Consider the following 21,962-nt stretch of genomic DNA (forward strand, 5'->3'; position numbering starts at 1 on the left):
GTGTCCATTAGAGGTTGTAAGTGACAATGGCCCGCAATATTCTTGTAAAGAGTTTAAAGAATTTGCAGATGCATATGGATTTAAGCATATTACTTCATCTCCTGACTATCCAAAGTCTAACGGATTAGCAGAATCGTGTGTCAAAATTGTGAAATCTTTATTCAAAAAGTGTAAAGAGGATAACACAGATCCTTACATAGCTTTATTAAATTTTAGAAATAGTCCTAAGGAAAATAGCCCTTCTCCAGCTAATCTTCTGTTTAATCGAAACCTTAATGATCGTTGTCCTGTGTCTGCAAATTATTTAAAACCTAAAATATATACTAGAAACTATCACATAGATAAAACTTTGCAACATAAGGTAGGATACCATTATAATAAAGCAGCTAAAATACTGAAAGAATTAGAAGTAGGACAGAGTATCATGTTTAAAAAAAGATTTTCAGATGACCGCTGGCAAAAAGGCACTATTGTAAATAAGGCTAATTTTCCTCGTTCTTACATTGTAGAGGACGAACAAGGTCGCCAATACAGGAGGAACAGGCAATTTCTGCGTAGCATAAACGGCTTTGAACATGCTAATTCTACTCAAAACGAGTCTGTTAACCCTAACCCTTATGCTATAAATTATGACAGTGATGACAGTGAGTCTGATTCTTTTTATGAAGCAGAGGAAAGGGATGCTGATGATCAGGAGATCATAAATACGAGCGATGTAAGCCAAAACAACACTGAAATCATTGTTGCTACGGAAAGAAATCCTGATCTGTATAAAACTAGGTCTGGGCGAATAGTTAAGCCTCCATCGAGGCTAATTGAATCTTTGTAGTTTGTGTTTGTTATAATTTTATTAAGGAGAGGAATGTTACGTTATCTATGGTTCTAGTTTATGGTACAATTCGTATTTGGAATCAGTCGAATAAATAATGGCTTGACAATCATTGTTTTATTATTTTATATAAATATTCATAGTGATTAAACAGAAAGTAAGTGAGTTTACGTTTGTTTACAATATATTGTGCCTAACTTCACGCCAAAAAAGCTGCTTCTATCCCTTTCTAAGTTTATCATAAACGGAGAAAGAACTATAGGCGATTGCTACGCCTCTGGTGTTTACGCGATGGAACTAAAATCATAAGTAAATGTAATTTACCTATCGAAATCTGTCAATATAGGGTCTACTGCAAATTTCGAAACATACACACTGAGGGATTCTTCCTCTTTCACTTTATACTGATAAGAGTAAAAGAGACGCATGTCCACATTTCGATAACTTCGGTATTCGGTAGTAGGCCTCAAACCATAGGCCAAGTCATTCTAACGTGACATTTCTGTCAAGTTATACAAAAATCACACGGAATTTTCAGGATTATATTTGCAGTTTTAAATAAAATTATGACTAACATATTGCATCAATTTATAATATTACGTGAAATTCAAGATTAGCTAAAATTGTAAAAGATAAACCAGTGAAAGGTAATGAGTTATTTTTGGCCATCATTTTGTACTATTTACAATTGAGATGATTATATTCTTCAAAGCAGTTTTTGGTTTCAGAAAGATGACGGAAGCTATGATTGAAATCAATATTTCCGAACAAACCCGTATGGTATTCAGTCAACATGGAAGATGGTTCAATTGATATTGATACTGTGGCACTCTGGCAGTTACGCTACTCAAAACCTTAGGGCAGCAGAGGGGAGCAGTACCAATTTATAGGTGTTTTTGTTCCGCGATGCACTTAATGGTATTATTGGCCATGATCATCACAGGTATATGTATAGAAGTGCTCCAATAAAGGAAAAAACCTCAACTCCAAAAAATAATCCTGTTACTAAAATAAAGTATTTCATTAATTGACTTTGTTTATTTGTGATGTTCTCGAGTAGTAAAGAAATAGAAATATTTTTTACAGAAAAAGGGTACATAGCATCTTATATAGAATTAGCTTTTGCGCGCGGTTTCGCTCGCGTACTAAAAGAATGCTTATTCAAACATATACAAATAATAAAATTTTCATTTGGATCCGTAGGTTTCTATGCAGACTTTTGTCTGCGTTTTTTTCGATTACTCATATTACTATTGTTTTTAAAAAAAAAAATGCTTGCAGTGGTTGTACAAATTTAATGTTACACAGCGACCACAGCGTAGGTAGTATGTATTCTATATACACTGAGGAAACTACATATTGTACAACAGAACTCACATAGCTCCGTATCTCGGCACTATTTTCGGTGGGTAAAAAGTACTTTCTCGCATTATCGCTTACAATTACGGATGCCGACCGATTACCCCTATCCCTATCCCTATTAGGGTTTGCTCCTGGGAAATACCGGTACCGAAAGTACCGGGAATTCCCGGGATTTTCAGCCAAGCAAAGAACCGGGAGATGAACTTGAAGGCTGTTTTAAACCCTATAATTTATGAATTTATTATGCACACTATTGGCGCTTTGTAAATAATTTGTAATTGTTCAAAAATACTTCTTTTCATTCATAAAACATTGTATTGTGTAGTTACTAAATAGTCTTAAGTTTATCATTTCAATATGTGCAATATTACTTTTATGATTAACAAAGTAATTGTTATTCCTGTAATTGTTTCTTCTGCTGTATGTTGTATTAAATATTGTATGTTTGCGCTGATGGCCAAGTTGCCAATGCTCCCAATAAATTAAAAAAAAATTAGCTTTGTCAATTTTGACACAAGGACTTAGCTGAAATGTCAATCGTTGACGCTAAACCATGGACTTTAAATCTATGCGCTAAACGCCAATCGAAATTCAGTCTAGCTCTGTCATGTCAAAACGGAAAAGTGATAGAGATAGCTAAGCTACGATAACGATGTTATCATAATCGTTTGTGCATTTGGCTACGTGTCCTGCCAAATGATTAGATACAATTTTTACTTGTTTCAAAATGCTTTTTCTACTCACTTTTGTATCAAATTATAATCTTCATATACTCGTACACCCCATAATGGCCTAATCGCCTTCAAAAGTTCTATACCTTACCTTAGACTTTGTCGTTACCTATGTCGATGTCGTTGTAATTGATGTTTGATATGTACGTAAACGCTGAATTTTAGGTTTTTAGTTTTCGTTTCACGTTAATTTATTAAATACTTAGCCTGTTACTCAAGAATATTACAAAATAAACAAAGTCACAGAATGAGATACTTTATTTCAGTAATAGGATAATTTTTTTGAAGTATTTTCCTTTGGTTCACTTCTAATATATACCCACGAGATATGGTGTTATGGTGATTATAGGTACAAGTATTGTGCATTGAGGAACTAACATGCCCATGAATTGGTACTGCCTGCTGCTGTAGGTAATCAGTTGATTCTTAACTGCCTCATTCATTATCAATTTGAACAATCTTCTACGTTGGGTTTGCTGAATACCATACGGCTGGCATGGAAATATTGTTTTCAATAATATCTTCTTTTTCTGAAAGCAACCAATATAATCATCTCAACTGTAGCTAAACAGTACAAAATGATGAATAAATATACCTAACTCATTACCTTTGTAAAAGTATCAAGCACGGGTTTCATCACTGGTTTATCTTTTTATCGAACTATTGGGTTGGTAAAAAAGTAATGAGCGAATCATAACCAATATTGTAATTTTTATTTAATTTATTATTTTAATCATTTATTAAAAATATAACGGCCTTCGTTATCTACTACTTGTCTCCATCATTCTGGTAAAGAATGAATAGCATCGGCGAAGAAGTTCTTAGGTTTAGATTCAAAAAACTCAGCTATGTACTGTCGTAGATGGGCTTGATCATCGAACTTTTTTTCATTCAAGGCATTGCTTAGCGATCTGAACAATGCGTAATCCGTAGGTGCCAAGTCTGGAGAGTACGGTGGATGAGGTATCACTTTCCAACCTAGCTCCAATAGCTTTAGCCGAGTCACTTTTGCAATGTGTGAGCGAGCATTGTCGTGTAAGAAAAAAACTTTAGAATGCTGTGGACGATTCTGACAGATTTTTTGGTTTAAATTTTCAAGCTGATTACAGTATACTGATGCGGTAACAGTCATTCCACTTGGTAGGAGTTCCCAGTGAATAATACCATGAATATCCCACCAAACGGACAGCATAACTTTTTTCGGGTGAGGCTCTGTTTTTGGTGCCTCTATTCCTTTTTCGTTTGGAGTTAGCCACTGACGTTGGCGTGTGTGATTTATACATAAGACCTATTTTTCATCTCCAGTGATAAGATGGTCCAACCAGTTGAATGTGCGACAAAAAGACAGAAGTTGTATGCAGATATCGGCACGGCGGTTTAGTTGATCTCTATCAAGTTCGTGCGGTATCCAAACACTGTATTTGTAGTTTTTTCCCAACTCGTGTAAATGTGTTTCTATGGTGACATGAGAGCAGCCTAACTCGGTAGCAAGAGTACGACTCGTTAGCCTCGGAAGGTTTTTAATTTGGCTACATCAATCTTCACCGGTCGACCAGACTTAGGTTGATCTGATAATGAAAAGTCGCCACTACGAAACCGCTGGAACCATCGTTTCGCCGTGGCCTCAGACACAACTTCAGGAGCAACACGCTGACATATATTACGCACTGCTTCGGCGGCTGAATGGCCAGACTGAAATTCATATAGTAAGCAATGCCTTACATGCACTTTTAATTCGTCCATGTTCTTCCTTATATCAGCTCGGCGACAGCTAGTGAATGACTGACGAGAAACTGTGCGACTCGCCCTTTATATACTTTCGACCATAGAAGATTCTAGAACTCTCTCAAAAATTTTATGTGGAATTCAATCGATCGCTCATTACTTTCTTACCAACCCAATACTAACTGCTACATTTAAGCTGTTCTTTAATTTCACGTAATATTATAAATTAATACATATTTAAAATTGCAAATATAATCGTGAAAATGTTGTGGGATTGTTATATAATTTGACAGTAATGACACATCAGAGTGAATTGGTGGTTTACTTTTACGTTAGTGACTGTCATGATTACTCACGTAAAGTATTGAGTTTTCACTAGAGACTGTCAAATAGTTCTGGTTCTATTGACTTCATACAATCAGAAAGAGAGCGCCTTAGCTGTAAAGTTAGGAACGTATTAAAAACTCGGAGTAAACACATTAATAACTTATGGTACCGATGAAAATGTTAGTACGTAAGCGTTTCCGCTTGGAGCGCTGTTCAGTTTTTCCATACATTTTCCGTAACTCTCACTGAAAACGTAACGTATTTTTTCACTTAAAAAAGTCATGGTAAGGCTACTGTAATAATTACGTTTATGTTTAGCAAGTAGGCTTTAAATAGTAAATTACGATACAAGGGCGGAAAAGGGAGTTCGGAACGAATGGCGGTAAGAGTTTTGAATGATTCACGGTTATTTTCATTAGACTTATATTGACCGGGATATAGACCGTGATTATCTTTTTGATTTTTGTCGAGCTCCCGATATTTCGAAGCAGTTGCATGCATCACGATCACGGGATAATCTGACTTTGACATCCACCCGCCTTCGTCAGTTTTCCGTGATCATGATGCATGCAACTGCGTCGAAATATCGGGATCTCGACAAAAATCTAAAGGGTAATCACGGTCTATATCCCGGTCAATATAAGTCGAATGGCGATAAATTAAACCACGACCGAGAGGAGTGTTTTAAATCGACACTAGTTACGAATTTCCTTTTCGCACATGTACATTTTTCAGTAAAATTGGCTAAAGTTTCCACTTGACAAAAGCTGAACCACGTTGCGTACTAGTGCAAGCAAACAACACCATCTGAAGCATCATTTTAAATTTTCGTCACACTTTTTTTGCAACTTTGACTTATTTTATCAATGATAGTAATTTTAATTTTAAGCCATTTAATTTGATTTGTAACAAGTGGTATTTCATTTAGTTAATAAGAACGATATGAACGATATAGGGCCCTTAAATTTGGTTTTCCACCACAGAAGATTCCTCATGTTTCAAAGGACCTTTAATATTAAAATTCGGATTAAAACCGTCAATTGCGGAAAATCTCAAATAGGTAATTACTAATTAGTTAAAGACGTTACGTTACTGCCAGTATGACAACTCTGAACAAAGAGCACTTCTTTATTGATGATAGTTACGACAAGCCTTGCAGGCTTAAGTAGAAAATTGCTCAATTCAACTCATTCCTTATTTAAGATACCTACTTTGATGCAAATTTAGCTCCAGGTACTCTTGACTCATTTTGCAAGCTTAAACTAAAGGATTGAGTGCATCAAATGCCTGTATTTTCCAAACAATTTACTAGAGATTATTTTGTTACAAGAGTAAATCGTGAAATAGCGTAAGGGAATTTTGGGATCGAAGTATTCGCGTCGCAGGCTGGAGTAATAAGACTTTCCCTTAGCCCTAACTCAAATGCATTCTAAGGAACTCGTTCTTGATATCTCAGTGATATCCTCAGAGTACGCGCCAAGATTCCTTTTTTTCGAGTCAGGGACGGGTAGTCTATCTCGTGGCGACATACTCTCGCGGCAATCATGTGCTAACCCTGCAGAGTGCTCCAGATTCCTCAGTCAGGTGTATATGGTCTCCATCGCTTCTCCTTTGTCGTCACTCGGTTGATATTTCATCCATGATTCTGATACTTACTATCTGGTGTCCTAAGCTGAATGGAAAGTCACCTTTAGATCGCAGTGGTATGCTCCAAAGCAGAACTTGTTACACCATGTCGTCTATGACCTTCGAGACCGCACCTTTGCCCATAACTTTTAAAGTCAGACCTTCAGCAATGACACAATACTTATTTACCATCCAATGCTGCCCACTACCCGTCCAAGCTGAACGGAAAGTCGTATACGCTCCCATAGCTCCCAACTTGACTGGAACCCGAACTCTTTCGATGCTCTCAGACTTTCCTCTATCAACGGAGCTTTATTTTTCATCCCCGGAGCATCAGCCGAGAATACAATATTTATTATTAATATAATAAATACTTACCAGCCAATGTCCCAAGCTGAACCTTGAAGCTGTTACCACTCTTACCAGCCAATACTTTCAACAAATTGAAAATCAGAGTAGAATGCACTTCCATAGTTCCCAACGGGGCTCCAAAACCAAATTCATCAACAGACCTTGGACTTTTTATATGAATCTCGAGGTCTCGAAGTAAGAGCTCAACAATGACACAAGACTTACCATCCAATGTCCCAAGCAGAATGGAAAGCCGGATGAGCCCCCATAGATCCCAGCGGTACACCGAAACCAAACTCGATCTTGACATCCTCAGACCTCCTCGGCCACGATCCTCTCGCCTCTCTCGTCTCGCCTTTATTGTCGTCGTTCGTCATTTCGTTTTCGCGATGCGCTTTTGTTTTTGCGGTATTGGGTGATTAGTCGATTTTCATTTGTTTATCGTTGTTTGAACGAGCTCACACGTATTTTTTTTGTGTATTACCGTGATGCGTTTTTGTTTTCTGCAATTTTTTGCAGACTAATCGACGTTCATTTGTTTATCTTTGTAAAAGTTAGTTCAAATATTGTGTTTTCGATATTGATGTGGTTGTTATGTATATTATTGTATTAAATTGTTCCGTTTTTTATTCTCAAGCTAAATAATAGAAATAAATGAGTCTATTGAAACAGGATAAACCAACTACATTAAAAAAAGGTTTATTTATATATTTAAAACCATTTCGTTTTGAACCAAATGATTAGAAGCAGCAGCCTAGTATATTTTTATATCAAATTCACGTTGCACTACAGCCTGCCGTAGCTCGCTACGAGGCTACGAGCGTGCTACGTGCTACGCGCGCCGAGACCGACTGACGTTCGGACCGGGCGATGACCGTTCGCCGGCGCCGTTGCGATGCGGGTTCAAAGGCAGGTTTTTTGAAAAGTTACTAGAATTTTTTAATTGTTAAACATATTTTTATTTAATCCGGGCCGAGAAGTTTAAATTTTTGAGTACTTTGTTAATTTTAATTTAATTTTACATACTCTTTAGTACGTGGAGCTTCACGAAAAAATACAAAAAATATATGATTCAAGGTCAAATTTGGCAATTTTAGCTTTAGGCTAATAGTAATGAAACCCGTTACTTTATATTATTATACCTGCGGCTGTAATTTTCCGAAATTACCAAGCTGAAGACAATGATAAAATGTATTTTACTATGAAATAATCTCCAAATAAGAACATTTTTATTATCTACCTACTGGGAAAACAATACCAAAATAGTATAGGTACTGTGTTGTAAAATTAAACAATACTGAAAAAAAAAATCAGACGTTTCAAGAATTGTCTAAATCCACCAATGCCAACATCGCCATTACTGTTAAATATGCTCGGCCCAATTTAGACATAACCAAGACACCGCGACGTGGAGCTAAAACTGGTTACATATTAAATGTCTCTTCATAAACGGACCAGAATACATAATTATTGTAACTTGGTTACCTTATTTAAGGGGCAATGGCGTAATTAAGCCTGCTTAAGTATATTGGTCGTATTACAAAATGTTGTTTTTTTTAATGACAGTAACCCTTTAAACGCCTTGTTCCAAATCTTTTTGACAACAGCGTTAAGTTATTTTGTCTTTGTGTGTCTGTGAGATGACATGTTTGATCTAGTCGGTAGTGACCCTGCCTAAGAAGCCAACTTGTACCAGCCGGCGTATCATGCTGCCAATTTTATCACTTATCCACGTGGATAAAGCATCCGTCACGCTTTAGCAAGTATTACAGTGTGCGAGTGACTGATGTCTTATCCACGTGGATAAGTGATAAAATTGGCAGCATGATACGCCGGCAGATTCAAATCTTGGGAAGAGTTTCTGCACGGATATTTTTGATTTCTCAGTTTCAGGAGTTCAAATTCAAATAAAACAAGAGAAAATAATAACACGAGCTTTAATAAAACATAACAAATACAATATAAGTAGTTGGTAGATTATAAAAAGAAATGACAAAATCTAACAACCACAATAGTACTTCTAGTCAACAATAAATATATTATTATGGAAAAATATAAGATATAGAATTATGAAATAAAATTATGAAAACGGGTTATAGAGCGTTTAATGAATTTACAATTCCGTAATAATCCGTTTCCATAGTTTTATTTCTTGAGTAACTATCGCGGTAACCGAAGACAATATTAGGGAGAAATATCATCACTCATATGATGTATTTATAAATCATACAATTCTACCGTTTTCGAGAATGTTTTCATTATACAATGGGAAATATTGTCAGTGACGAAATTGTCCATACAAAACGGACATTTTTCCTGAGAATGGCACAGTTGTCTTAAATCACGTCTGCGAAAAAACAAATAGAATTTGGGCATATTTACGACTCAACCGTTGAATTCTTCAAATGAGCTAAATCGATTTAAAGATGTTTATCTTAAACAATAAGAAGATTGATGTACGAAATACAAAAGTTACAGCCACTCAGATTGAGTTCATCAGTCACAGATTGATAGGTAAACGTATACAATGTTTTCTAAGTATATCTTGGAAATGGTTTTTTTTTTAAGAGTCCAACCACGCTGTTTTATAATTGTCATATATTATAATTGTCATTGTCATTGTTAAATCGATGTAAACTTGGTGACATTCGCAATTCCTTTACTATAGCGTCATAGTAAATGAAGAAGAACTTCGTTATTCGTGGTAGGTGATAGATTTTTATAAACTGTTTGAAACTAAGAATCCTAAAACCAATACTACAAAAGTTAGGGTTGTGTTTGATGCATCACTTCGTTTGAATATATTTTCATAACCCTTCATCAACGGAGCGTATTTCTTCAGTATAGACATGATTGGAGCCGCGTCAGGAGTACCGATGTCTCTCAGTCTTTGGGATTGGCTTTGCTCTTTAGGTTGGGTTTGCTCTTTAGGAAGTTGTTTTTGTGGCTTTCGCTCGTTAATTATCTGATCTGGTGTCTCTTTAGGTTCTTGAGATTCTTGTGGTTCACGTAATTCTCGGCGAACCTAAAAAAAATACTTAGCTTTCTTTGCACCACAGATAACTATTAAAATAACGCAGATGTCAGGTTGTGGTGTGGACAATGGGCTAGCAACCTGTCACTATCATGAAGTATCAAAATTTCGTTTTTTTTCATTGTTTTGGCACTGAAACTTGAGCAGTTTTATGTGCTCTGCCGGAGTAGGTAAGGGTAACCACGTTTGAGAATACATGAGTGAGTTTATGTATATATGTATTGCTCTGTAAAGTACCTTGCTCGAAACTGGTGGAGATTCTAAAGCTTTCTCCATACTCTCCAATGCTTCTTCCAATTGCCGAGCGGTTTCAGCTGGAGAAAAGAAGAAAAAATATTATAGGACATTCTAACACAGATTATCTAATTGTGAGTCCCACAGTAAGCTCAAGAAGGCTTAGGTTGTGGGGCACTAGAAAAACAAACATTTTAGTAAGATCCCACTGTCTTATTTTAATTCAATATAAGTAGTTGGCATCTACTTTCTGTCTTCCGAAAAATCCTCTCAAAATGTTTAGGATATGATTTAATAATTACATTTCCTATAGGCTTTCATTATTTCTGTAATCATAAACCTTTCTAAATTATTTTCAAAAAGGTTTCCTTATACCTTAGCCTGTAATAAACCATCGTCTATACTTTTTTAAATATAATTTTAAATTTCTTTTCTCATCATATGATCATCAACAATAACATTTTTATTTTACATTTTCCATGTTCATTTATTTTTCACTTACGGTCTGATGGATTCTCTTCATTCTTTTTACTTAAGTCTAGCAGTCTTTTAAGGATATCGTTTTGAACATAGGGTGTTGTAGCTTCGGCACCTGCTTCTGGATTTTCAGTATCATTATTTACTTCACTGATACTTGAATAAGTAGCTATTGTAGATTCTATTTCTAATAATATGTCTGTTGATACTGTTATGTTACTTGGTGTCGATATAAATTCTATAGTTCTTTCTGTAATTAAAAATTTAGATATCTTGTAATATCTGTTTTGTAGTTCTTGATATATTATTATCAATTGCATTATTATATTATTGATCAATCAAATCACTGTCAAAAGCACATGTTTTACTACTAATAATATATTACCGATTTCGTCTGATGTTGTTGAAGTTGTTACTATGTTTTCTGTCGTAGACGTAATATAATCCCGTTCTTTTCTCTCTATAATCCCTTCTTCATGATCATAATCATTGTAAACATTATCTTCTTTGTCAGAAACTGACTTTGCTGTTCCATCTGCAACAATGGAATGAAATTTTCAATATTTTTATAGTTAAATATGATCTGATTCATCACGTGACTTACTTTCAGGGTCCTTGTTTTCTAGGTTAAGCTCCTCTATATTATATGATTGTGGTCTTCCGATCGTACTGATTTTTTTGGTTACTCGTGCTGTAGATGATTCTTTTACTATTTTTGTTGTTACATTATCATCATTATAATCATTCATTAAACTATCGTCAGTAACGTTCATTGCACCTTCCTTATAATCCGGAATCTCAGTCTCAATGATATCATCCTTCTCTGTAGAATCAAGTTGGTCTTGGTCCTCAGTTGGATTATTTATACTTGCTGCCACCATTTTTGTCAAATATATTTGGTCCAAGCTACCATGATAATCCAAAGAATCATTTTTCTCTATTTCCAGTATCGCATCCAAAACTGACTGTTCTTTTAATACCGTGGCGTTAGTGTTATTATACGTAAAAGTACTGTCGGGATCTATAAAAGCAATAACAAATTACATTGAAGATTGCTTAACTACTACTTTTTTACGTAAATTTTTCAATTTTTCCTCCCGTAACATGTACCTGCATATTCGCATTCGCATAATATCGTCAAGAACGGACGATGTTAAGTTTGTGGAAGAGAGGACTCTTCGGTGACGCTTAAATTTATTTGACATGGCAACAACTAAGCTAACCGACTCAACATCTACTCCAGTGATTCTCAGCGGGCCCTAAAAGCCAAGAAATAGTAACCAGAACTCACGAAAGGTACAAAGTCCAGTAAACTCCGGGTCAGATCCCGAACGAGCCGGACAAGCGGATGCAGGTGCTCCTGTAGTCCATAAGGGTCCTTCAGGTCCACGCGGCGCAAAGTTGCAGACCAGGCGTGTTACTGTACGGAGACGGCCGTTTTGCTCTATCTGCACACGAAAATGAAACAACAACAAAAAACCAAGGCACTGTGCAACTAAAACTAAAATGATATAAATGATAAAGTACTAGTTTTCCATTTGTACACAATACATGAAACATAAAAGAGTGTTATGTTGGGTACAGCGTTGTCGAAAATCTGTGGAGCCTAATCGCGACCAGTTAAGTAAGAGTATGAAAGTTTAAAACTATCGTGATCTTTGGAGAGTAATAAAGCGACAGGGGGGAAACTTGGTCCTACCCACTAAACCCACTCCGGCGTTTCATCCTCTCGGCCATTCGTGAGGGCGCGCTGGGATCGATGTATGTTTATCATGTCATTCACCATGGCGCGCTCCGGCATTGCCTAGGCTTACGGCCAAGGCACCCGCATGAGGAGGGGGATCAGAAACGCTTGATCCCCCTCAAGAGTGATAAAGGCCTGCCCAAGTGGTACAAAAGCACTACCTATTGAAGTTTCCTCTGAATCCTCTGATACTCTATTATGCCTTTATTGGAGCAAAAGAGACAGAATCACAATCTGCGTGTTCGCTGTAGTAGGACTGCAGAATTCTGGTGTCATTATGTTTTGTATCTGCACTTGTTATAAGTATATAAAATTCGGTCAGAGTATTGTAACTTACCATAAATCGGCTTCTTGCGCAGCCAACTAAGTATGTGTGTGCCCATAACATTTGCCCGAAGTCCATTGGAATCTTCTCATCCCTAACCAAACAATATATGATAGTTAGAAAACTTTTTACACTATACGAAACTATACGAAGGCGTAAAATTCCATCTGATTAACTTACATCAGAAGATCATTTTGTATCTTATCTAACCTTTTAAGTAGTAACATAACCAAGAGATTGCAACTCATCAGCACGTTTTCCAATTCCCACTACTTTCCTTTAAGTACGTAAACACCCTAATTCGTGGATATCATGTCCAGCCAGCCTAACCGAAGTGACAATCAATGACGCGATTGAAGCGCAATTGGCTCTATAGCACGAAAGAGAGAAAGAGCGATAGTGAGAGCTCCGATCTACTGAGAAACGGCTAGCTGGAAGGTCCTGGTACCGATGGATCGATGAGGTCCAGAAAGACCTGTCTGGCCTTTAAAGTGACTGAGTGGCATTGGCATCAGATCGCACAGGATATGAGCGAATGGCGGAGTCTAGTGTCGGAGGCCAAGATCCACTTCGGGTCGCTGAGCCAGGGCAGTAGTAGTCGTAGCAACTTTAAAAATTTAAAATATATGTACGATACGCTACGGAGTGTAAGCAATTGTGACGTTAGGTATGAACCTGTAGTTATCGTCAGTGATCGGAACTATGAGAGCAAAACTTTAACAAAACCTTAGAGCTGACGTAAATCAAATAAAAAGATTCTATACCTAAGATTTACAATACTTTACTACAAGGATATTAATATTTTCAGGGCTGTAAGCACTCCATAATGTCCACTTAGCAAGTTTTGTTAAAGTTTTGCTCCCATAGTTCCGATAACTGGTTATCGTAGATGACTTACGCGGAGATGGGACTCTGCCGGCCCTGCAAGTACCACATGTCGACCATAGACTCAGGCCGGAGGCCGGGCGCTTCACCGACCACTGAGGCCACGCACTGGCCTACAGTTATTGAATCTGGAATTTACGGTTATTTTAATACATACATGAAAATATTTGTATACGAGGCGAAGCAAAGATCTTCGTGTTATACAGATAAGACTGATCAGTCCAAGACAAGTTAGCAACGATCTTGAAAGCGTTGCCAGTTCTGATGCTATTTTAAGCGTCAAACTTCGATGTAATGTGTATATTATGTTTATTTAGCCCTTTCAGAAACGGTCCCATCAAAATCGTTACTTACGTATTTTTTCCTGATCTTTCAAAAGATGCCAGGTCCGTTCCACCATCTTTTTGCAAAATTTATTTGTGAAAGATCTGTAGGGCTAGATTTTTTCCAACCTTTATTCTAAGTCCCTAAACTTATGACCTCTTGCCTCTTATTACTAGACTAGACTAAACTTACATAGATCCCTGCACGCGTCATGTCCTTCGGGATAGCTGGGCGGGTTGCACTGATCTGCCCATATTTGCGCTTCTCGGGCCAACTCTTCGACCCAACGCTACAAAAGATAATAATAATTATAAAGTAATCAGAATCTCCCTCTATCATACTTCGTGTGACGAAGACAGTAAGTATTTGGTTCACTACGAATCGTAAACCATTGTCATTTAGGTTAAGTAAGCCCGTGGTTCCCGTCCCGAGTTGTTTTAAAAGTCACAAAGTGACAATTTTGATTCAAAACATAAAGCGGCCGTCAGGTAATGTTTTACGTTATAGACGTTACCCCACCAAAGCTCCCACTTTCAAGAAGTTGCAACAATGTTTGACAGCAGGACTAGACGTTGATCGTATTCGACGTAGTAGTTATCAATAAGCGCATCGCTATATCCAACCTACCAGTTTCAACATATTGCTGGCTGGAGGCAGTTGCAGTTTGCCCAGGGCGGCTTCATTGCGCCGGCGGTTCATACGACCAATCAAACGCGTCTTCTCCTCGCCTGAAAGACGATCGTCCATGTAGCCGGTACATTTGGGGCCTGGGCCGTGCTGTAAAATATGTATGCTGATAATAAATAAATATGCATATTATTTTTCCTACGTTTTTCATTTCCAGGTGCAACATATTTATGATTCCTGGCCCCGTAGCCGAATGGCATTTCTCCGACGCCAAACGAAAGCGATACGCCGCTGGCTCTGTCGCGCCAATACGCAAGCGCGATAGAGATAGATATCTACTAGCGCTTCGTTTCGTGAGCGTTTCGTGAGCGATTGTGCCATTCGGCTAGCCACCCAGGTCGAAAACTTTTTTGGTTGTCTTGTTTTCTTTGCTTGGTTTATCTATCACCAAAAAGTATGACGACCTGGAGCTTTCTGTAACAGGAGCTAACAGGTGGAAATTTATGCAACAGCACGAATTTATTAGTTAATTATTTGTTAAAAGACAAATACAATCGTGACAGAGTGGCCAGAAACAAGACAACGAAAATAATGTCTACTCTTTGCAATAAAAGTTTTTATGTAGGTACAGAGACGCCGGTTCTGACAATGCATCCTGGTACCACATTCAGTCGGTACCTACTTATATAAGTCTGTTTTGCAAACAACTTTCTATATACGGGTGGTTCAGTTCATTACTCCAATGGGTCTTCAGTCCTGACTTGGTCCTGAACCAATGTGTGAATGAAAACACTTACAGTAAACTGGCAAAACGTGTGAGCATTAGTCATCCCGCACATCACAGCCCCACAGTAGTTGACCGACGCGCCGGAGCAACAAGCGAAAAGAGCAGCCAAAACAGCCGCTAGCTCGATCGCTAACATCTCATTTTAGACATGATGTGCAGAAATTTTAATGAAGATGTTGGTTTGGTAAGCTTTGAAATTAGACAAATGTCAGCTTGAAAGTCTGTGCAAAAAGTATTGTGTCTTCTATCATACAACTTTTCCGCAAACAACGAATTTATTTGGAATTTATAGCTTGAATTTAGCAAATTGCGGTCATCTTTCACTTTTACTCAAAATATGAAGACGCACTGAGAGTGATGTAGTGTATAGGTGTCTCGAGTACATATAGCAGTCGGTGTCCGAGTGTGATGGAGCACGGACGTGCGGTGTGTATTGGCGAGCCAACCCGATGTATATAGTGTAATAGCGTGACATTACAAGTGGCGACGAGGATGGGATAGAAACATAAGTAACATAACCTATAAAATCGAGTAACGATGCGCCATGATGCACCGTTATCTTTTTGTAAACAGGTTTGGTTACCTGCCGTTTTAAATTACTGGCATTCTTAGTAGTTTCGGAACGTAATGAAGCTAAATGAAAGTGTTCATTAAATACTACAAAGCGAAATGATTATAACGGCAGTTTTTCAAGAATTAAGTCAAAACCAAATAAAAATAAATGAAATGTTATTTCTTTCAACCGTGCGAATATAAACCTTAAGCAGGTAACCGATAGATGTAATTAATAAAATGTTTGAGGCAATTGACAACATACGGCCAGCCTTCCTAGATTGTCATGCCTATACAGGTGTCGGTGTGTGGCTCCTACCTACCTAGTAAACGGTTTGGTTACCTACCTAGATTGCCAAATGTTTTTAGGTACCAAAATGTTATTTGAGTTTATGTGTAGTGGGTTTATAAAATTGATTTATTATTTACATAAATCACAGCCCGGAATCATTACAATAATTTCCGTCCAACCAAGAGAAATGATATTTATTTTTAATTAGTGAAGTTACCATCTACCTGTTGGTTGGTTTAATACACAAAATTATGTGATGTTGCTAAATTTATAAATGGTTAAGCTATTTACCTAAATAAGGCATTTACTTGAATGATAAAATGTTGTACAACCATCACACTTAAATGTCCTATGGTAGCATTAGTCGATGTTTGAGAGTAAGGTGAAAACCAAAACAAACTAGATAAATACTTACCTAAGTATACTTCCTTACAGGGGTGAATTTACGTAAAAGTAACGTAAGTCACGACTTCATTAAGTGGTTATTTGAACTACAGCTGCAAATGAAAGGATCTATGCATATGTCGGGAAAGTAACACTTATTTAGAGATAGATTATCACTTGAACGTGAATCTTTTGAATTGATTGAACATGCCATAAAATCATGACTAATACTCTTGTCGCGGATTGACTTACGTAAACATTCCTAACGCCGATTTCGAGCAGTTTTATCTGAGTATTTAATTACTTAAAAACCAGAAAACCAGATGGGTTCACATTAAGTGCTAAATATACCTAAAAGTGATATACAGGATGGTTCTTGATAATGAACCTAACGACGTGTCAAATTTAACGAAAAAAAACACGGTATAGAAAAAAATATATTTTTGAAGCACTTATGATAAGCAGTTTCCATCTAAGTATTAAATTACTTTACCAGTAAAGTCGGCAGAAAAAAAGAGGCATTAAACGGATATGCAACTCTGTACATTCAATTGTATCGAACATTTAATTGGCACCTAAGTACTATGAAATTTTATGCCATTTGTGGCTGAAAATAAGGCATTAAATTGCGAATTTGGAAACAGCAGATTACAGAATCTGGACATTTAATTGTCATGTGTGTGAATTGGATAACAGAAATTCTGGTTATTAAGCTAGTTAATACAGCAGATTACCGAATCTGGACATTAAATTGTCATGGAAAAAAAAACCTACTGGTAACAGAATAACAATGACCTGACCTGTACAGTGTGCACGGCTCATTCAAAGCAGATAAAATGTATCTGGTCATTAATTTGATATGACTTTAGCCTTACGAGGATAAATATAGATATATGTGGAACCAGCAGATTACTGAATCTGGACATTTAATTGTCATGTAAAATAAATGAAAAAAAAACATACCTTGGTTAAGGCAGATATATTTATCTGGTCATTAAATTGTTGTAAACATAGTTAAACAGCAATTAAAAAAAAAAAAAAAAAAAAAAAAAAACTGAACATTGAATTGTTGCAAATATGAGCTTAATGATAATAACCTAAACACGAAGTAAATTACGGTTATACTGGTTGAACGTGCGCTTAAATGACGCTTAGATCAGATGATAAATGCTATCTGAGCCTTCAATTGTCATAATAGTAGATTGACGTCGGTCAATAAATATCATTAAATTGAAACCGAAATAAATTACACATATGAAAGAAAAAAATACCAAGGCATCCAGTGCCTGAGAGTCTGAGACAACTACCCCAGTAAAACACTCAAGTACAATGACTGAGTACTTTGAGATAGCATAAGTTGAAATATTTTCAATATAATATATTTTGACTTGTGTTAGTTAGAATCATTAAATTGATTGGGTACAGGTTGCCCCAAGAAAGTCCAGTATGGCTTCTTAATTGTCGTTGGAGGCATTTGACAGCGAAGGTGATCCTACATCAGTAGGAGTTCGGTAGGAGCGCTGGAAAAGAGCACTCTTTATATACCTAGATGCCGCTAACGTCAATCAGAGTGAAAAGAGTGAAAAAAAATAAATAAATAAAGACAGTTCATTGGTTTGACATTGCATTGTATATAAAAAAAACACGTAGTGGTGCAGCTGAATTGAATAAAATTAAGCGAACGCTTGATACATTTCAACAACGCGGAAAAAAAGAAGTTGCTAACTCTGCTTACCGTCAACAAGGCTTTGTCAGTATGGGTGACCTCAAGAGAAAGACATGCCTATTTAAGTTGATCTATGATAGATTTTCAAAGACAATCTACGTCAGTTGAAAATCATTACAAAAATATATTGGTACTGAAGGTACTCGTTATCAGTTAGGGTAATAGGTACATACTGCAGAGATTCATGTAGGTGAATCTCATACAAGTCAGGTGTCCAGTTAAAACAAATAAACTAATGGATCTGTGAGCCTCTATTGAACTAATATAGAAAAAAAAAATAAGAAATAAAAATGCTGAACTTGTTTGCGTAATTTCACGGGAGGATATTGAAATCTCACTAGTGACCTTATTTCGTTTGGTCAAGAAAATGAACAAAAGGACAACAATCAGCGGCTGAATCAGCTTTGTCTGTAGTGATTGTAAAATGTTAAATAATCACAGATTTCAATGCTTCACGTCAATTATCTAGGTACCTAACTACTTACAATGCACATTATTTAGAAGTTAGGGAACATGATTCTATTCTATATATAAATGGATTGATAGACGGATGTGAAGTTAAGGGTACAACTGAGAGAAATTTGCCTTGTGAATCTAACAAACTCGTCTTGTTGCGTGTTTATCTGTTTGAAACAATAGTATTTTAGTAAAGGGAATAAATCACAATATTGATGATACAAGTCGAATTTGTACGAACCAAACAACAAGGTCAAACTTGTTAAAATATATTTTATTGAATCAGCCAAACATTATGTGACATGTGCTTTTACAAAATCGACTTGTTGGTTTAAATAAAAGATTGGTTCAAAAAAAAAAAAAACAATAATATTTCCTCCCACGAACGCTCCGGCTGTGGAATGAGCTATGTCAAGGTATTCCCCGATGAACTACAGTATGGGGTTCTAAAAAAAAAAAAGGACTATACAAGTTTCTAATGGGTCGACGACGCGCATGTGACACCCCTTGAGTTGCAGGCGTCCATAGGTTACGGTGACCGCTTTCAATTAGGAGGCCCTATAACTGTTTGCCACCGACGTGGTATAAAAAAAAATGTAGAAGGAAGTGTAACTACACTTAACAACATCAAACTTGTAGTTGGAATGAAAGAACACGTAGGCGCAATTAAAAAAAAAAAAAAAAAATAGAAATGTTGAACGAACATTAAATCTAGTTGTTTTTCTCTCCGTGTGACACATAAATAAACGCTGAGTCTGTCAAGATATAACATCTCCTGAAGGAATTTAAAGACACAGCTGCAAAAACAAATTCAAATCGTGGTACCTGGGGAGAAACACTGTGCTTACCTACTACGAGGTAGTTACCTCGTAGTTCGGTGAGCTGTATAAGTATTCTGTTACTCCTGTTACTCCGGTCAATTTCAGTATGACTTGATGCCTTGTAAATGGGCATGCTGATTTGTTCGGTTAACAGCGCAAAGAAAGTACATGAAGGAGATAATATTTGGGTAATAATTTAGATAATATTTTATCAAAGGAATGGAATGCACTCCCACCATAGATGTTCCCAGAAAAATACGACCTCGGTCTCTTTAAGATAAAAGTGAATATGCTAAGTATTACTGAATCGGTGAGCTCCATCTTCGACTATATCTTCACCTTCCATCGGGTGTGACTATGGTCAATCGCCAATCATCCAAAAAAAAAAAAAAAAAAAAAAAAAAAGTGGTTTTGTAATTTCTTTAATAATCATATTATAAAATAGCCTAGCCTAAGAGTTAAGATCTTAAGATAGATAAAGAGATAATAATAATAAAAAAAAGATGTTGATAAAATACTTTAAAAGGAAAGTGTTATCTAAAATATATACATACTGTGTAGATATAAATCGGATGTTAGTATAATTGGGTCAATTGGGTAAGCACTTCTTAAATAGTATATGAACAGCTATCTATTTTAGAAAATTAATCGTTGATTACTTTGTGTGGTACAAAGTATCTACGAGAAAGAAAGCTGATCATGATGAAACAAAATCAATAAAACGATAAAGTGGATACGTGACCCTGAATAGGATTTATATAGTATCTCTATGTATTACAATGCAATGAATCACGAGCCCTTTCGATCCAGAAAAAAAAAACAGTAGACAGTAAAAGTTTTAATAACTATGCACTGCAATTTATAATTAAATTTATGAGTAGATCTAACTAAACATTATAATATCCGTAAGTATTATGAATTGCATTAGATGAACTGAAAAATGAAATAAATGTTTATTCAAAAACTAAACCTACAACTAAAATTATCTTCTGCCAAACCAGAGTATGGTTTGTCGGCAGACGAGGCTCCAGATACATTAGGTTCTATAACTAAATACTTATATGTACTATTTACTAGTTACTAGCAATAATAGGTGCATATAATGAAGTATAGGGCCGATACAATCAGTTATCAATGTTATCATCAATAATTACCTAATATACATTAGACGCCTGACAAGCGACCTATTAAAAAAAATAATAATAATGTAAATCATGAAAAGGTATGAAATTAGTGAAATATTATTGTACGAGCCGTACACCTTAGATGATATGATTCTTGATGGTTGATGGTAGTCTTGATAGAAACACTGATTTTTGATACACTTATAAATTTATTGATAACCAAGGTATACTGAGTACTAGCTAGGAGCACGTATAAACATAAACTAATGCATAAATCGATGTATAGCGTAATCGCAAATACAGCGATCAATCAATCAATCAATCATTATTTATTTGCAATAAAACATAACTAAATGCATGCAAATGCAATCAAGCAATGCAAAACAATTCTAATCAAGTCATAATTATATTAATTTTAATGCTGACGTGAGAAATGTGCGATGCTTGCATTGTACAATTATATTGTATGATTTGTATGCTATTGAAGAAAGAAAAAAAAAACAATCATATATGTATATAAAAAAAAATGTACTAATCTAGTTTTCAAAACAGTCTGAATGGAAAAAGGTAACAGATTTAAAGAAGAAGGAGGGAGACTGACATCTAGGAATTGTAGTTAATAAAACACACAAGTATGTTTGAGTATACACTGCAGGTGGTGGTGCAGCGTCCGCTCTGAGTCAACCCTCAGACCGGAATGTCCTAAACATATGACTAAAGATAGAAAATTAATCCCTAATTATAACTACTTCACATACAGTACTAAGTGGTAAAGACGGAGATGATCAAGTTAGGAATGACGAAAGTGGGCAGACAATTAGAAGAAACGTAGTTCATTAAAAAGAAAAAAAAAGAGATACACGGCACAGCATGGCAAATTTGAATTAAAACTAAATTGACCTATTATTTAAATATTTATAAAAAAAAAAATTAAAACAAGAAAGGGATGTAGTGTATAGGTGTCTCGAGTACATATAGCAGTCGGTGTCCGAGTGTGATGGAGCACGGACGTGCGGTGTGTATTGGCGAGCCAACCCGATGTATATAGTGTAATAGCGTGACATTACAAGTGACAACTTGACAAGTTGCTCAAAATTTAAGGACTACGATTTTCGCGGTTATAAGTACGATTATAGTACAATACGGACTTTTCTTGTCTTATATGTCACTGCATTGTCAGTGAGACGTCAAACCAACGTCAAACGCGTCAAACGCAAAC

The 21,962-nt window shown here is 36.2% G+C and overlaps 2 protein-coding genes across 2 annotated transcripts in view; both read right to left on the reverse strand.

Annotated features, from left to right (window-relative positions):
• The window catches only part of LOC125224877 (katanin p60 ATPase-containing subunit A1-like), a 29,727-nt gene extending 21,946 nt beyond the window's left edge, over nucleotides 1-7,781 (reverse strand). The window contains exon 1 of the mRNA XM_048128378.1: nucleotides 7,177-7,781. Within this exon, the coding sequence (XP_047984335.1) occupies nucleotides 7,177-7,328 (152 nt within the window). The 5' untranslated portion in view covers nucleotides 7,329-7,781. The remainder of the gene's footprint in view (nucleotides 1-7,176) is intronic.
• Nucleotides 7,782-9,122: 1,341 nt separating this feature from the next.
• Nucleotides 9,123-15,715, reverse strand: LOC125224885 (venom allergen 5-like). Its single transcript, XM_048128386.1, has 8 exons — nucleotides 15,399-15,715; nucleotides 14,602-14,751; nucleotides 14,167-14,263; nucleotides 13,664-13,778; nucleotides 12,778-12,859; nucleotides 11,988-12,144; nucleotides 10,223-10,299; nucleotides 9,123-9,976 (listed from the first exon to the last, which is right to left on the reverse strand). The coding sequence occupies exons 1-8, from the start codon at nucleotides 15,522-15,524 to the stop codon at nucleotides 9,671-9,673; spliced, it is 1,110 nt and encodes a 369-aa protein (XP_047984343.1). The 5' UTR covers nucleotides 15,525-15,715; the 3' UTR covers nucleotides 9,123-9,670.
• Nucleotides 15,716-21,962: the final 6,247 nt, after the last annotated feature.

Source organism: Leguminivora glycinivorella, chromosome 3, assembly GCF_023078275.1.
Source record: "Leguminivora glycinivorella isolate SPB_JAAS2020 chromosome 3, LegGlyc_1.1, whole genome shotgun sequence".
Taxonomy (NCBI): domain Eukaryota; kingdom Metazoa; phylum Arthropoda; class Insecta; order Lepidoptera; family Tortricidae; genus Leguminivora; species Leguminivora glycinivorella.

Excerpts from the sequence above, each read along its gene's own strand:
- LOC125224885 (XM_048128386.1), bottom strand. The coding sequence starts at position 15,524 with ATGTTAGCGATCGAGCTAGCGGCTGTTTTGGCTGCTCTTTTCGCTTGT. Across the intron at positions 12,860-13,663 it reads CGGCAGAGTCCCATCTCCGC|GGATGAGAAGATTCCAATGG; the intron begins GTAAGTCATCTA and ends TTGTTTGGTTAG. Across the intron at positions 10,300-11,987 it reads TACTGGACTTTGTACCTTTC|CTGAAACCGCTCGGCAATTG; the intron begins GTGAGTTCTGGT and ends TCTTTTCTCCAG.